Genomic DNA, 18,347 nt, shown 5'->3' on the forward strand with positions numbered 1-18,347 from the left:
CCATAGCCATTTGCAAGGTAAATATATTATCTATAGTTTACCAGTCCTTTTTAAAAGCAGTTATTTATTTGTAATTCATTTTCTGTTATTCTGTTAATAAACAATACTTATCTTTGAAATTTTTATTTATTTGATCTGAACTAAATGGAAATAAACAAAATGGTAAACAAAGTGATTAAATATTTTAAAGATAAAATGAATAAAATTTATTTCATATAATGTGTTTAAAAATTAATGATAAATATTTCAGTCATTCAGAATCTCTAGTGATATTGACTGGTAAGAATGGGCAGAAACTAACAAAGCTTTATATAATTAAAAAAAATTATTTTCAGCAAATTTTGGTTTTGTTTTTCATTAAAAATTAACAGTTTTGTTGCAAGTACCTTTTTGTTGCAAAAGGAGGTCAAATATTGCAGTGCAAGTTAAAAAAATAAACTATCTCATTCTTTAACGCCTCTATTTCTGCCCTCAATCTCTTTTCCAGAATACCGTAAATCTTCAAAATCACCAATGACAAAAATATTTTCCTATAATGTTCATACTTTATAACGTTGTTCTTTTTGTGTTTTGAAATAATCCAGTTCATTTTCCCAGTCTCTTGAAATTCTGTTCTCAAGCCATAACTTGCTGGATACTACCCATGTATTTAACACATTCTGATGTAAATGTAAATTCAGCTCAGCTTCTTAAAAAAAAAATCATATTTTTGTAGCAGAAAAAACGTTTTTATCACTAACACTCAGGGTCAAGAAAACACTATTACTGTTGTCATCCAAAGTAATAATTATTGATAGTTGCAAAACTATAAAGAAATCTTGTGATAGAATTTTACTTTTTAAACTGTGTCTCTCGTGACAGAGTGTTATATTCCATGGAATTTTTGTTATTGAATCTGACAATAAATTGTAATGACACTTTAATGGATCCATTGTGTTTGAAATAGATTAAAATATAGATTTTTAAAAATATATTTTATACTACAATCTTGGACATACATTTGCATGTATTTTAATATTTTAATGAGGAAGATATGTGATGATGAATGAAATGATGAAAAGATATTTACTGGGAATTAAACCCAAAACTAAATGATCTGAACCTTGTCTTTATGTCTGCTTGCACTGTTTCGTGCAGCAGATATAAATATGAATTCAGCATGTATGAATTCAAGTAATATTTTTATGCATATAATATTTCAGTAGTTTATGCTAATTCTGTCGCGTTGGTCTAGCGGTGTACGCGTCTTCCCAAAGCAGCTGATTTGGAAGTCGAGAGTTCCAGCGTTCAAGTCCTTGTAAAGCCAGTAAATTTTTACACGGATTTGAATATACTAGATCGTGGATAGCGGTGTTCTTTGGTGGTGGTTTGTTTTTTGTTTTTTTTTTTCCTGTTTAGCCTCCGGTAACTACCGTTTAGATAATTCTTCAGAGGATGATATGTATGAGTGTAAATGAAGTGTGTGTAGTCTTGTACATTCTCAGTTCGACCATTCCTGAGATGTGTGGTTAATTGAAACCCAACCACCAAAGAACATCGGTATCCACGATCTAGTATTCAAATCCGTGTAAAAATAACTGGCTTTACTAGGACTTGAACGCTGTAACTCTCGACTTCCAAATCAGCTGATTTGGGAAGACGCGTTAACCACTAGACCAACCCGGTGGGTTGTTCTTTGGTGGTTGGGTTTCATAAATCATAATTTATGAAACCGAATAATCTTATTGCCAACCGGTGGGTTGGCATAATAAATCGTCTTACCCTTGAAGAGGGTAAGACGATTTATTATCTAGATGAAACTTGGGTAAATGCAGGTCATGTACGGGAAAAGGTATGCATGGATAATGAAATAACGAGTGAAAAAGACACTTTATGAAAGATTTGTAACTGGGGGAAAACCCCAGCTGGAAAAGGTGTAAACGATTAATATTATCGCGCGTAATAAATCAGAATCATCATACTGTTATGTTTCGGTTTCGTTAAGGTTTAGAAGCCAGCATGCTAACCATTACACTATTCAGTCAATTTTGATGGGTGTTCAGAGAATAGTGAAAGGTCTGTTGCAGATGCCGCAGGCTGGTTACAGTGATGCAGCCGAGAACACCTTTTCGGCCTCACGATCCCGCCAAATCCTTCCTAGATGCACGTGCGTCTAGAAGATATAAAATTCTTTTTTCTCTAATTTTCTTTGAACATTTCTTACTAATTGGAATAAACCGATCGTCACTCCCTCCTGCCCTTCGAGAACGGGAATATTGTTATGTCAATTGTAAGAACCAAACATCCTCCTTTCCATCCCAAGAAGATGAAGATCGCCGGCGAAGAGCAACGAAAGCAGAAGAATAGCCCAGGAGTCGCCCGACGGAAGAGAGAAGAGGCCTGCACCTTCCCCTGTGTAGCCCTTTTCAGGGCCATGGGACAATTTTAGGTATAAGGTTTGTAAATTATTTACTGCCGGTTTTATGGAAAGGCAGGTAAAGAAGAAAGAAGATCAACCAGCTACTACGTATTGAACCCAGCCCGGCCTGAATCTGGCTGAGATGCGGTGATGAAGACAGCTTGAGCAAAGAGAGCTTCCCAACTTTGTTTCACCAACCGATCATCCTCCTTTCTTGACTATTACAATTATGTCACTCCCAGCACATGCTACTCCCTCTGTTGAGGAGGGTGAATTGCATCCTCCAACAACTAAGGCTCCCAAGAGATGCATACCTGCTACGTCAGAAGGCTTTAGCACCAAAAGGACTTTCAGGGACAGACTGAAGGGGAACCATGTCAGGAGAACAAAGTACATATGTGGTTAGTCTCCCAAGGTCAGTCCTGGTAACCCTTGTACATCAGATTTCCATCTGGTGTACAAGGTTGGAATGCAATATAGAATTCTGTCCATAAATAAAACAAATTAAAATATGACTGACAAATAAATAAATACCAACCAGATAAAAAGAAAGACACAGCAGCAAGGGACTTTTTTCCAGGCTGTGCAATGAGGAAGGAGATAAATAAATTTCCCGCTATCCTCACGTTCCATTCCGAGAATGGTAAACTACTAGAATAATCTATATATAGCATGGTGGAAATAGAAATGCAATGCTTGATAAAGATTTTTATTTATTAATTAAGTAGTCCATCTCCATGAACTTCATTTGTAATGATAAAAGTCTAAGTTTACGTTATCAGAATTTAATTTATAAGAATATGTGGGTAGAAACCAATTTTATTGCTGTCAAGAGTAAAAGGTTGATGTATTATGGTCATATTTACAAAGGATGGACTAGGTTTCTTGTGAGAAGCAAAAGAGAGATCAACCAAGAATAAGCTGGAGAGTTGACATGGATGATAGTATGCCTCACTCATAGGTTTAGGGAATAATATTGTGTGGAAGTTCTTACAAATCTTACTGCCTCAACATAATAGATGAACTTTTAGGTAAGATAAAAATGAACACTAAAGCAGTTTCACTTCAAATTGTACTCTTTATTAGAAAAAAAATGTAATAGAAAGTCAACACACATACAAGATGAATATTATATTAGTAAGTTAAAAAAAAATTGGCTGACAATGATTTTTGTACTAAATTAAAAGTTAGTTGCCTATATACAGTTATCTTAGATAAGTAGCAACTATGTCTACATATACAATAACTATATTTTTCAGTCTTATTTTGTTACAATCTAATTAGTAACTGTTGATTGCTTCTTTCCCCCTGAAAATTTTTTTAAATATTGTCTATAATAGGAGACTAGATCTAAATTTTATTTACTACTGGTTGGTGCTACCAGCCCTTTTTTTGGAAGGATTGGCATTAACAACCTACTTTATATATTTCAGCAATACAAGAATTGAAAAAAAAAAGCAGTATATCGATCAGTGAAACCAGATTTTTCATTACCTATTTTATGACTTAAACAATAATTTGTACAAATCTCCAGCAAATTATCAGGGTATATGTTTCCCTATCACTTGTACTAATTTTTGTACCTGTGGACTGACTTAATACCAGCACTATAAAATAATTGTCTAAATCATTACTTTTTTAGATCATGTTTTTATTATTTTTTTTAACTATAGATTTACATTTTAGGTCTGGATTTCTGGAATTAATGTAGTGGTATAAAAGTATTAAATAAATGGTTACCTGAGTAAAACAATTATTGAGTTCTAATTTTCATATGAAGTATTAAAAGCATCTAAAGCATTTAATAAGTATAAATATTTAGGAATTAATGCATCATTATATTCAAATAGAAAAATAAAATGAATAAATCGTTATTATCTATATATATTATGTACATTTTAATTAATGTTTTCATTTATTAATTCTTTATTTTTTGAATAACATCATGGTGTGGTCCACAAGTACAAATAACTTATGACAACATCATGTAATCGAAAATGTACCCAGTATTGCTTTATACTGAACCAAAGCTGATTCGTCAACATGGTATTAACTATTGGCATTTTATCTTTAATTTCCATGATGCTACTCCTTGATATGTTTCAATTGTTGTGGAATATTCAGTAATAAGGAAAGCAGGTAGTCGTCTTACCCAAGATTCATACCAAGTGAAATTATCATTTTATATTTTTTGTTGTTGTAAAATCCACATTTGTAAAAGAAGAAATATATTTAGAATATAAAAACTAAATGTTTTTATTAGGGCTGGTTACTGGGTATAATAGTAATAGCTACCTCATTATTTTCATTAGAACAGAATATCCCTTCACCTTGTGAAGGTAAATTTATCTTTTGCTTTAATTCACGAGGTCCAAATTATCCTGACTGGATTCTTGTGCAGGTTTTTGTACATTTGATAGAGTTTCATCTACTACTGAGTAACAATTAGTTTATTGAAGTTTTGAAGTAAGGATCATTTTGAAAAATATAACTTACAAAAATGTCTAATGCATAAAATTTTGTAGAATTTTTATTCAAAAATTTTTGTATGGAAGAACGATAATTCAATTTTTCATGAATTATTTTGGATTACGTATGTATTAAAAATTAATTTTCACCAATTCATATATATACATAAAAATAGTTACATGTAATAATAGTTAGCTTCCATCAGATTTTAGGAATCTGCCTGAGTGATTATATAAATAAACAATTTAATGAATAAATCTCAGGATATCCTTCAATAAATTTTGATCAGGCCTCTAAATATTTTCAGGAACACACAAAAGTAATAAATGTGTAGCATTTCAGATTTTTATTTAATATTTTTAAATTAACTCTAGAAATCCAAACAGGCAAACACCATTTGGCTTTGTTAATATATGCACATCTCTCATTACATTATTTGTAAAATAATATAAGAAAGTTGACTGATGGTAGTAGGATCAAAGGATTGGATGTTGGACACAGGATAATAATCAAACCAGTAAAATGTTAACTTTATTTTTCCCAGAAAACCACAACCAAATATGATGTTATAAATTATACAGTTTTTTTTGTTAACAAAAATGTTTTTAGTAACATAATAAAATGGTATGGTAGAGTATTTAATAATTATGAAAAATACCAAATTATTGATAATAAAAAACTTATCTAATAATTGTACAAGATTCTAATAAAGTGGTTCTGTTCAAATTACTTAACTGATTATTTATGATGTGTGTGTATTGTATATATATATATTGTATAAAAATCTATCTTTAAAAATTCATTGTCATTAATTTGCTTAACTTCTGAAGTACTACATTTATTCACTAGTTTGTTTTTTTTTTTTTTATAAGAACTAACAGTATATAATTATAAACAATCAGTGATTTATATAACTGCTATTAGAAGAAGATTTTAAAATAAATAAATGTTTTAAAACTAACATGGCAACATAGTATTTAAATAGAAAACTAAAATAAATAGTACAATGTTGTGTACTGTTTATTTAAGAACAATAATAATGCAACAAACGGTTGTATTATTTATTATCTAAATGTGTGTGTGTATATATGTGTGGTCAGAGAAATTGATAGATAATCAAAAAAACAGATTTTCAAAATTACTTAAGTTAGAAAATTAAGTATTGTCCTCAACAGAATGTTTGTTGATTTTATTTACATAAGTTTATTTATTATTATTAAAAAATTTAATTACAAAATTTTACAATATATTATATATATATATTTTTTTTGGCACAGTCAGTCAGTATTAATGACTTAAATAATCTGTGAAATTACCTCTCACATGCTCAACAACTTAAAATTTATTTCTATGCATAAATCGAAATATGCATGTACTACTGAAAATCAGTTCACAAATACTGAAGTAACATTATTTTGTTTTGAACTACTTTTGAAACAATAAATTCATAGATAAATTTTATTTTAGTGAGTTCCTATGACAGAGAAATATGAACATTGAGATTGTTCAACAATTTATTAGCTTAAGAATTCAAATAAACATAAAGTTATAATTGAAGTTTTAACAACAAAAGTAATATATCTTTTAAATTCTATATTTCAAACCATTCACAAACACTGTAACACACTTTATAAAGAAAGGTTTGAGGTATTATTATGTGTTTTTCAGAAGTTTTATTAAATAGTTACCATCTAGACTTATAGTATACAATATGGCTTGCAATCTTTTGCAGGACTACAAAGGTAAATTCCCTCTGCCTTTGTAAACATGATGTTGGACAAAGAGTGTAGAGCAGAACAGTGAAAGTATGGTAGTTAAAATTACTGAGTGTTTCACTGATATTTCTAATTCTGAAATTGAAAAGTTTTATGTTAGTAAACTAAGTGTTGTATTAGTTGTATTAGAGGATGGATTCATGAAAGCATGGTATACTAGAAAAATAAAGAGATGTACCTTATTAATTTAAGCTCAATAATTATTTCCTATTTTAAATAATTTATTTATAACAATTAATTATAATTTATAGTATAACAATTATTTATAGTTTTATAGAGTGATTTGTTACTGTTAGAAGTTTAGTACAAAACTCAAGAAAAGCCAGTTTTTTGGAATAAGAAAAATCAGTCATAGTGTTTTGATAAGTGGCTTTGTCTGAAACAAGATTGAACTGGACACTTGTCAGTAGAAGTAATGGGTTATCCTTTTTGATTACAAATATTATCCAAATAACACAAATTAAATCAAGTGTAAAGTATCCTGATCAATATTTTACAATTAACTTTTTTTTATTAGTGATTACATTTGAAAAACATTTAAATGATAAATATATAATAGAAAGAGATTTAGCATGTGTACATACCAGGTTATAAAAGTTGTTATCTAACTAAGATGTTACTTTTCTGTTTCATACTTCTTCTGTTTTTGTGCAAGAAACCATTTTGATGATAAACTTAGATAAGGAATTTCTTTTTATTTGATGCACCAACAAATACATATTTAAGTCACTGGGATGTAAAATCAATAATAATTTAAACCTAGGTGACGTATTATATTCTTGCATTGTATTCTTGTGTTGACCAGATGAATCACTTTCTATTAATACAATACCTAACGGTAACATTCTGCAGATTCCTAAAAGATATATGCAATAAAATGACATTTTTTTTGGATTTCCATGACATTAATGAGAAACTAATTTTACATCTCTTTAAAATGATTAGTTTAGCTTTGAAACTTTACTAATTATTTTAAAACTCTTGTTACTAAGATAATAAAAAGTTCTTTTTTTGATACAGCTACATAATTATAATAAAATAGGACAATAAGTTTATTCTAACTTTTTTGTTAATTTAAAGGGAAATATTTTTTGAAATATGAGATGCTGTGTACAAATTAACACTTTAAGGAAAAAAAAGGTTTAAGAAAAAAAAAATGTAGATGAAGAACAAATGTAACATTGAAAGATAGGATTTACAATCAATTTATTATCTAGTAATTTATTCTTTGCATTGAAACCTCATCTTTTAAAATATTTTCTAAGTAAAAAATAGTCACAACCTATATGAGATGTAAACATACAAATTTTAATTCAGGCATTAATTTCTTTAGTAAAATAAATTTTATGTAATAAGGTACTCAAAAATGATTACAGTATAACCAAGTTTTACCTGTTTCTGAACAAGGCATATCTATGAATTTGTATTTTAAAAATAACAGAAATTTGTATGATGAGTGAATGAATCCATAAGCAAACTTATGGTTAAGGAGTTTTGCTTTGATTATATTTTTGCTTTATAACAAGGAATTGCAGTAGTGTTCCTTCATGGCAGATCATTGATTATAAAAGTGATTATAATAGTTGCGAAGGGGTGTAGAATTGTGTAAAAGCAAGTTAAGTTATTTGTGAACAATTCCTAATATAAAGTAAATAAACTTCAATTATAAATATAGTTATTTTGAATGATAGCTTTACGTGACCACTTTTTCTTTTTAATAACCACTTTAAAATAAACAATTATGTTAAATAAACATTTTTTTTGTCATAGTGTTAGAAAGGTCTGCCAGTTTTCTTTACTGGTTTTACCAGTTTTCTTTCTAACATCTTAAATGTTAATTATGTTTTGTTTTTCTCATAATGCTTTTTTATTAAATTTTTGGGCATTATTATAAATAATGTACATTGCTATGTAGACATTATGAATTAATGCAAATAATACTATATGAACTGTATTGTTAATTATATGTATTTTTTAATGTACATAGTACATTTAAAATACATACAAAAACAAGATAACTACTTAACGTAAATAAGTTTTTATAGATACAACCTCTTAAAAAGTTATTTGGTCATAAATTACCAGTATAATCATAAAAAAACTAAAAAATAATATCTTAAAATATAGCTTGTAAATATTTGATAAAATAGTTTATAAACATAACAAATTTACCCGTATTACACTTAAGCACTCATTAGCACTGTGTGTTCAGGAAGATGTTCTTTCAGATTACAATTTTAATAAATCACAGTAAGTAGATAAAATTATCTTGTAATATTTATCAAAAAATTAAAATATTAGAGTTTTAATAACATAAACTACTGATTAACAATTCGTAATTAACAGCACATTATTCATATTCTCAGTAAAAAAGGAAACATGGTAAAAAAATTTATCATACAAAATGTAACTGGAAGACACCTACATACATTCAGTATACATAATAATGTATTTTATTTTTGGTAACTCATAAACAAGTAGGAAATTATTATTCCATGTAGTTTTAAAGTCTGAAAAGTCAGTTTCATTTACAAACACTCTTCATATTCCAGCATAAAATAAAATAACAAAAAAAATACCAGTTTAGCAGTTTATTGCTTTATGGTGATTACTGGTTTCATATTTGCTGGTTTGAAGGGAGTAACATAGTTATTTCAGTTTTAACAGTTTCACCATCAGTTATTAAGCATTCTTAGAATATTTTTATTTCACAGTATAATTATGTACAAAAAGTAAAATAAAAAAAACACACTATTTCTTTCCAAATAATGGGTCAAAAGCTGTTCCATGTAGGTTACTGTTGAATGGTATGTGGGAACCTTGACCTGTTGGTGATCCACTGAAATCTGCCCATTTGGTAAGATCAATGCTTGGTAATACTGCACTCTTACATGGTACTCTTGGATTGCTGTTGATAAACAAACACATTTCAATATCAGAACTTAACAAATAAATAAAGAAATTAAAAGGATAAAATTAATTAATAAACTAAAAAAAAACAAATCAAAGGAGGATTTAGAATGCTGTTAAGGGATGGCGGTAAACATTCTGCAACCTCTCAAAAAAAATCCTCCTGAAAGAAGAGTGATGTAAGAAAAAACTTCAAATAAACTACTATAATAAATAAAAATTGTTATTGTTTTGATGAGTTTATAGCTGAAGATTCAATGTAAAAGTTTTGAATATATATGATTATTCATTTTTAAAGGGTTTAAAAATACACTTTTTCTCATTAAATTTAAATAAAAATACAACACCTGTATTTTAAAGGTTAATCTAATTTTTAATGAATTCATATCTGTTAAATGACATTCTGTTCTTCTGATTCAGTATATCAAAACTGGTTGTTGTTTTAAGAAAATGTGAAAATATTTGCTGGAAAAAACGTTTAATTAATTATAAGATTCTACTTTTATAAAATGATTATGTACAATTATTGTAATACATATAATAGTATTGAAAAACAGTAACTGGAAGCCAAAAATTTCTAGAAGTTTTGCAGTATCAAGTTTTAATGATAAATTTCAGTCTGCTAATGAAAAATCAGTACTTGACATGGGAACACAATCCAAATAATGGAATTATATTTTCATTCAAAAATAATAAATTTTTTTTAAACTTCAACATTTACTGATTGTTCTTTCTCAAATAAAGTATGATGTACCTTTCATGCTTTCTTCACTTCATTTATACTTGTGATTTGAGGATATTGCAGGTTGATTATTCCATCTAATGCAACATTTCTCAACTTTTCAGTAATGCAACCTAATTTTCAATCATAATTTTCATCACGCCCCATCTCATACAATAAAAACGTATACAATAATAATGCATTTTGAGTATTTTGATGCATAAGCAAGCATTAGACAAAGTGAAGCATCAACAAGCATACAGACAAGTGTGGTTCTGAAGATAAAATCAAGAAAATATTCTCAAGAATACTTAAATTTTGGGTTTACCAGTACTGAAATAAATGAAGAAGAAATGGCCACTGTGTGTCATTTGTTTAAAAATTTTGGTAGCAGACAACATGAAACCTAATAAACTTAAATGACATTTAGAAATGTTTAACAAACCCTGAGAATTCTTAGAATTAAAATTAAAATCATATGAAAAGCAAACTTAATTTAAAAAAAAAAAACTTTTTTGTGAATGAGAAAGCTTTTTTCTTGCCGCTTATAAAGTTTCATATAAAACAGCCAAATGTAAAAAGCATCACACCATTGACGAAGAGCTTATTTTCCCAACTGTGATTAAGATTGTAGAAACTATGTTTGGAGATAATTTTTCCAAACAATTGCAATTCATACCTCTATCAAATGATACTGTTGCCTGTCGAATTGGAGATAGAGCTGAAGTTGTACAGCATCAGCTTTTTGGGAAGTTGTGTGATAAACTGTTTTCAATTCAACTTGATGAGGCAACAGATACCAATAAAGATGCTCATTTCATTGTCTATGTTCAATTTTGTGATGGTATGTCAGCAATAGAAGAACTACTTTTCTGTAAACTAATATGACTCAAAGCAACGGCACTTGCATTATTATAAATGAGGCAATAATAGAGTGGAAAAATTGTGTCGGAATATGCACAGATGGTGCTTGTTCAATGTCTGGAAGATTCCAAAGTATACAAGCACTTGTGAAACAAAAATACTATAGTGTGGCTGAACACAATGCACGATCCACAGAGAAGCTCTGGTTTCCAATGAAATGAGTCCTAGTCTGAATATAGTGCTAACGATGGTTGTAACCGTAGTAAATTATATAAAAATGAGACCCCTAAAATCAAGAATTTTTCTGCACTATCAAGTGGGAAATTTTTGCAATGTGTTTATGAATTAAGAGATGAATTTGCCTTTTATCTAGAAGAGTAAAACTGACTGGAAGCCGAGAAGTTTCAAGATGGTTTATTTGTGACGGAATTGAGCTATTCAGTCAACATATTAGAGAAATTAAAAATACCTTGAATTTTCAACTGCAAGGAGCAAATACACATATGTTGGATACAAATGATAACGTTAATGCTTTTTGTAGAAAATTCAAATTGTGGAGCAGAAATTTAAAGCAATAAAAACCTAGAAATATTTGCAAATGTGGATGAATGTGTTAAAACTTACAAGGCTGAAGAACAAAATGTGAAAGTTGTTTTTATAACCATTGAAAATCATTTAACCATATTGGCAAAGGATTTAAAAATATTTTCTTGCTGATGACAACTTGGTAGCAATTTACAAAGGATTAGGGATCCATTTCAAAATACTCCTGGAGGGCTATCAACAGTCGAAGAAGAAATCATCATAGACTTCATGGCAAGTGGCAAAATCAAAAGACAGTTTAGTAATAAATCATTCTTTGAATTTTGAGCAGGGGTGGATGATGAGTTTTCTGCACTAATACAAGAGCATTTCGTATACTATTACCATTTTCAACTTCCTACCTGTGCGAAACTGGATTTTCTGCAGTAGCTGCTTTGAAGATGAAATATAGAAGATCTCAGCTAAATAAAGAAAAAGAACTCAGAATGTCTATTTTTAATATTAAACCTTCCTTCAAAAAACTTTGTTCTGCAAGACAGGCCCAAGAGAGTCACTAATAATTAACTTATTTAATAATAAGTTATAATTTATATTTATAATTTATTTATTTAGTTATGAATTTAATAATTAATACACTGAGCAATACTGATACAATCCTATTTATAAGTGTATTATATCAGTGTAAATGTGTATTTTGTTATTTATTATGACAGAATGTATTTTGTTTTGCTTTCCTTTCAGTAAATTAATACATTTTTTTTAATAATATTTTCCTTTTGATACGCTCATCCCCTCCCACCGCAGGGGGGCGTACCCCAAAGATTGAAAAACACTGCTCTAATGAGTATTAAAATTATATAAATAAATATAAATATATTTTTTTCAAAAGGTATGTGTTCCCATAAATTAGCATTTTTTAATGTATAAAATGAAAACAAATTTAACAGAATTAATTAAAAAATATAAAAAAAAACTATTTATCTACTTGAAAAGTTACACATTACAATTAACGTACAGCGCCAATAATGTATAAATCTATCTCCCTCTTCCTATCTTACATTTCGTTATATTGAAGATAATGTTCTTTCTTACAGTGTAAGAAGAATATTCTTCTTCTTCACTAAGATCTTCTTAGTATGAACACTAAGAAAATACTTTTTTAAGGTTCTGAGTTTAAAGGGTTAAAATGGAGTAACAATGAAATTATTACTTTTTTAATTTCTTGGTAACAAACGAGGATACCAGCTTGATTTTTGGTGTTCTAATCTTCATGTAAATGTCTAAAAATTAACTTATAGATTTTTTGAAATTCTGAGTTTAAAGGGTTAAAATGGATTTTGAATTTTTTTTGAAACCCAGCTATTTTTTTAATTTCTCAGTAAAAAATGAAGATACCAACTTCATTTTTTTAAATTTTCATGTAAATATCTAAAAACTAATTTCTAGATTTTCAAAATTCAACCTTGAAAAGGTTGAAGAAAGGTAAAAAATTTGCAGAATTTGCAGGTAAACGCTTGCAAATTTTCCCTATTTCCAGTTATACTAAATGAGATATTCACTAGATTGGGGGGTTCAAAATACTCTTCAGATAAATATCTAAAAACCATTTTTGTATTTTTTCTAATTTCAATTTGGCGCGGCAACTCAACCAATATAGCCACTGTTACTGTATGTAATACGTGACTGGCTGCATCGTTTTCCGGTTACTTAACTAAAAAACCATAAAATATAATTAATTAAGAAAAAAAATTAGGAACAGAGTATAGTCACTTCTTAGTTGTGTTTGGTAATGATAAAAACTTGGCAAATGCATTTTAACCCATTTGAAGTATGGGTAATCAGTTATAACTACCATTTTTAAGATTGGTCTGCTGGAACCCACATTCTTAGATCAGGCCTTAACTCAAAGTTAAGGCCTTTACTGACCAAGCTGTTGCTGTGAAGAAATTACAATATACTGATAGATTTTATAATTTGAACAGGATTTAATTTTTATTTATTATTATTCTTACAATCATGAGTTTCATGAACACAGAGGGTCCAGGGGCAGAAATATCCCCTGACTGTGATGAGAAACAAGCAACCATGTAATGTGGCTGCAGCTATGACAGGGATGCTAGTTATTTACATACATTTTAATACTTATATATATATATATTTTTTTTTGTTGAAATTAAATAAAATAAAAAAACAAGGTGATGAAATATGGCAGAAAGAAGAAAATGAATTAAATATAAAGTTAAGTTAATGTGATATATCCAGAGTTACAGAATTTCGCTATTTTGGGAGTAAAATTAAAAGGAATGGGAAGAGTAAAGCTGACTGGCTGAAACAAGAACAGCTTTCATACAAAAAAAAGTTTGTTAGTTTCATATTTAGGAGGATGTTGTTAAATATATTTTATTAAGAGGATATTGTTAAGATATTTTGTAGCTTATAGTAATTTGTGGTATCAAAACATGGGGAATAGAAAAAACAGAAAATAAAAGAATTGAAGAATCACATTGAAATGTGATGTTATAGGAGAATGTTAAAATTCTTGTAGGACAATAACATTTGAAATGAAGTCAATAATAATGAAGATGAATAGGAAAGGAGAGAAATTTTTGGTGGAATGTTGTAGTGAGAAGAGATGAACTAGATTGGTGGTTTTTATATAAAACAGATAACTAAGGATGTAGGAAGTAATGATATTATACTAATAATTAATGGTAATAATTAAAAAGAATAATTATGCTAATCTTAAAATATTAGCAAGAAGAGAAAACAGCATCAAACCAATTGATGACAAAAAATAAAGTAAAATATTGATTTAAAATTTTGAATCTAGTAGGAAAATACTTACATTTCATGATCAGGTAACACCATGGGATATACTTGTATTGTGTCTATAAGGTCAGTGTTATCACATATGATTCTTGCTAATTTGATTTTACGTATTTCCTGTAATTGTTCTAAAAGAAACAAAAAATAAGAATATCAGATAAATATTTAATAAATAAAAATAGATTTTTATTAATTCTAGAATCATAAGAAATTAACTGGTTACACTATTATTCAAATACATCACTTTTTTTGCGAGAGTTTTACAAACCTTTTCAAACATTAATGAAAAGGGGGTTTTTCTTGTTAACATGTGAATAACAAAATTACTTATTACTGTTTCTATTCAACTAAATTAATGAAGAAGTAAAACATTTTATTACAGGATTATTTGACCTAAAGATCACAAATCTGGCAAAAATTTTAGCTATCATTGAAAACAAAACATTTTCAGATATATTTTATACAAACATTTTTTATTATTTGTTGAGTATGCCTATAAAGTGCAGCAGAAACTTACTGGAAACCTGTATGTAAGTTTTATTTAATTAATATATAAATGTATAGTTTGTGGTGAGTTCTGTCTGTTTGTCCTTTGCAACAGCATCACACAAGAACAACCAACTGATTGCTTTCTAATTTTCAGGATATATTCGTGTTATCTCAGAGAAGGTTTTAAACCCTAACCCCCTTGGGGATGAATTTGTGAAGTTTTCCTTGTTAAAGGTCTGTGTAGTTACCATAGTTAATACTTTTCTGTCTTTTGTAATTTAGTTTTTTTTTCAGCTATTTTATAAAGTCTGAATAATCGTTATTTATATATATTACTCTTACAACCATGAGGGCACACAGATGGGTCAGGGGTTGGACTGGCCAGATAGGAAGGACAAGCAAAGCAAGTCCTGATCGATTAATTTACTGATAGACAAACAGGCTTGATAATTATTGGTAGATTTGTTTCATAACCAAATCCTGGTATTTGTAGGTTGGGAACTGGTGGGCAGGAAAGGTGAGAAAAGCAAGTTCTGAGTGGCTAGTATATATATACATATACTAGGGATGTCTCTAATGTAAAGACTGCTGGGAAATTTCTCTCCTTTTGGCGAATCTTGTTGTTCATGGCCACGAAAACTTTTAGTGGGAAAGTTTCTTATAGTGGTTGTTTTGCTCGGGTCTGAGACATTCGATAAATTGGCTCAATAATAGTTAGTGCTAGGTGCGGGGTCTTCATTCCGCGGTTAGGCTTCTAGCTTAGTTCCTGAGGGCGACGGTAGCTGCAGGTGTCCGTTGTCTTCTTTCTGAAGGCATAAACTTAAAAACTACTATCGGGGTGAATTTTACCGATGTAGATGTCTCTCGGGGCATCTGCATTGGTGGCATCTCTGCGGGACCTGAACTGAAAGCTGTGGTGTGCAATCAGTTTGAGGGCGAGAAGATGTCCTCCGTTAAAGCCACTACTGGCTAGGAACGGAGGGGGTGATGTAGCGACCGGACACGCTACGAGGTGGGATCTTCTCCCCTCGGGGGGGAATCGAGATATTCATGGCCACGCTGTTGCCTGTAATGCATTGTTGTCTGTAAGTTGTCTGTAAGTTATCATGTTGCAGTATCTTTCATTATGTGTGAGTTACTAAGTTATAAAATTAATAGAAAAATTGATGTTGTTGCCAGTCTGACGGAGAGAACAAAGAAGCCTACACTCTCTGCTGTGATGCCCTTCTCAGGGCTCACAGGTCTTTCTAAGAATAAAATTGTAAATATTTACAACCAAAATAACATGGAGATTCAGGCAAACAAAAGAAAAAAGTAAGAAGTAGATCGCACTACAGTGAACTTGACTCAGCTAGTGTAAGAAGATGACGAAGATGAAGAGAAAGAAGATTCTACAAAATCTAAATTCACCATCCTTCCTTCCTTCATCTTACAATTATTGGCCTATCAACAGTTTATACGACTCTCTCTGCAAAGGGAGTGCATTGCACAGTCCAATAACTAGGGTCCCACCAGTTGCATTCCTATTAGACCAAAAGGCCTTCAGCAGATGGCCTGAAAGGGAAATGTACCAGGAGAATGAGCAAATACCTTGCTATTCTCTAACGATAACCCAGGTAATAGTATATCCAAATAGATCTACAAAGGAATAGAACTCAATCCCTTATTCTTTTAAAACAAAATAAATATATAACCTCTATTTAACAAATAAATTCCAGCCCAATAATAAGAAACATTCAGCAGAAAGGGATTGTCCAGGCGATGAATACAGGGATGTAATATCTCCTATATCCATGTGTTTCATACCGGTCCTAATTTTCTTTAATCTTTATTTGACTTATTTTCATTAAGTGACTATAAAAATTTAGTTTTACAAAGAATTTACTGTCTGGAAGAAAAGAGAAGTAAGATCAATTGGTCATAAATAAAAGTAACGCTTTTTATAGTTCATGATCAAATTAAAATTTAATCTTCACACTGTTCCATATAAATTAGATTTCATGATATAAATCTATAATGAATTGATGTTACTGATCAGTTAATCCCAGTTACATGGGATACTTACCAGGTGTGAAGGATGAAGGCTGGTTAGGCAGTTCATACCAAAACCTGTCTCCTCGTCGAGCATAACTGAACTGAGTTGCAATTATGCAACCGAATGTTGGTCCTATCATACTGCCTGGAAGAGGTCGTTCTGATACTCCACCTGACCATAAGTCAACATCTGATGGGTTGCTATGAATAGAAAAGAGATTATGAATTAATTGAGAGCATTCAAAAATGTTCTCTTTAACATTATTTTTATTTTTCCTAAAACCCAATCATTCTGTTAAAAATTACATCATTTTAAAAGATATTGTTTCTCTTTTCACCAAAAATATTTAAGACCACAATATAAAGATAATAATTTTTTCTGAAAATTAGGTACTTAATTTAACACATTAAAAATTTAACTGTTTATTTCAAAACTATTGTCATTTGTCACCAAAAAATACAATCCACAATTTAAACACAAGAGAATGAGAATTAATTTTTTGTTGAATTATTATTATTTTGTATAAAATTGAAGAACTAAAAATAACTAAACTTAAAAAATTACAATATCAATATTTTCTAGGCACCCATATCTTACAATAATTAATTATTTGTGTTTTTTTTTTTTTTTTTTAGCAGGGTTAATTATGAAGTCATTAATTTGGCCCTTGCCAATCTGTTCTCTCAGATTTTATAATCTAGCTAATTCAATGTCATGACTATTCTTTTTACAATTCTGAAAAATGAAGTGGTGGTCTCATAATTTCTTTAGTTTTTAGGCTGTTGACTAAAATTTAATATTTTATCAGTATATACTACTTGTGGAAGATGTAATAAGTATTGAATTACTCTTGCAATAGCTAGCTGAATTATTATTTCTCCCTTTTTATAATTATGTTTGAATAGTTATTATGAATAACTATATATTAAATGATATTTTAGAAACATAGGGACTATTGTTATTATAGAGGGCAGTAATTCTTCTTTAGGTATCTATGCACTGATTTATCTTTTCAATTTAATCTGAATCAATGTAGTAATGCAACTATCTACTATCATTATATTAGATATTAAATAATTATATAATGTAAAATTCTATGAAAAAAATCAGTTGTAGATCCAGAAAATTTTATAAATATCTGTATTTTTAAAAAACTTACAGCTTGATTGACTTTAACAGCCAAGTATTAATAAAAACTGTGGTTGAAGGACTCTACAATACTGAATGTTGACTTTGATCAATGGTGCTGCTCATTCTTTCTAGGTCACCTATGTATGACATTGAGTCATGAAAAGAAGGAATAAAGAAGTATTTTTT

General features: G+C 29.4%; 1 protein-coding gene across 1 annotated transcript in view; it reads right to left on the bottom strand.

The window, feature by feature from the left end:
- Positions 1–3,462: 3,462 nt before the first annotated feature.
- Positions 3,463–18,347, bottom strand: part of cysu (peroxidase homolog) — a 219,000-nt gene continuing 204,115 nt past the window's right edge. The window contains exons 16-18 of the mRNA XM_075372261.1: positions 17,061–17,230; positions 14,526–14,634; positions 3,463–9,550 (exon numbers count right to left, since the gene is read on the bottom strand). Of these exons, the coding sequence (XP_075228376.1) occupies positions 9,394–9,550; positions 14,526–14,634; positions 17,061–17,230 (436 nt within the window). The 3' untranslated portion in view covers positions 3,463–9,393. The remainder of the gene's footprint in view (positions 9,551–14,525; positions 14,635–17,060; positions 17,231–18,347) is intronic.

This window comes from Lycorma delicatula, chromosome 1, assembly GCF_047948215.1.
Source record: "Lycorma delicatula isolate Av1 chromosome 1, ASM4794821v1, whole genome shotgun sequence".
Classification (NCBI taxonomy): Eukaryota; Metazoa; Arthropoda; class Insecta; order Hemiptera; family Fulgoridae; genus Lycorma; species Lycorma delicatula.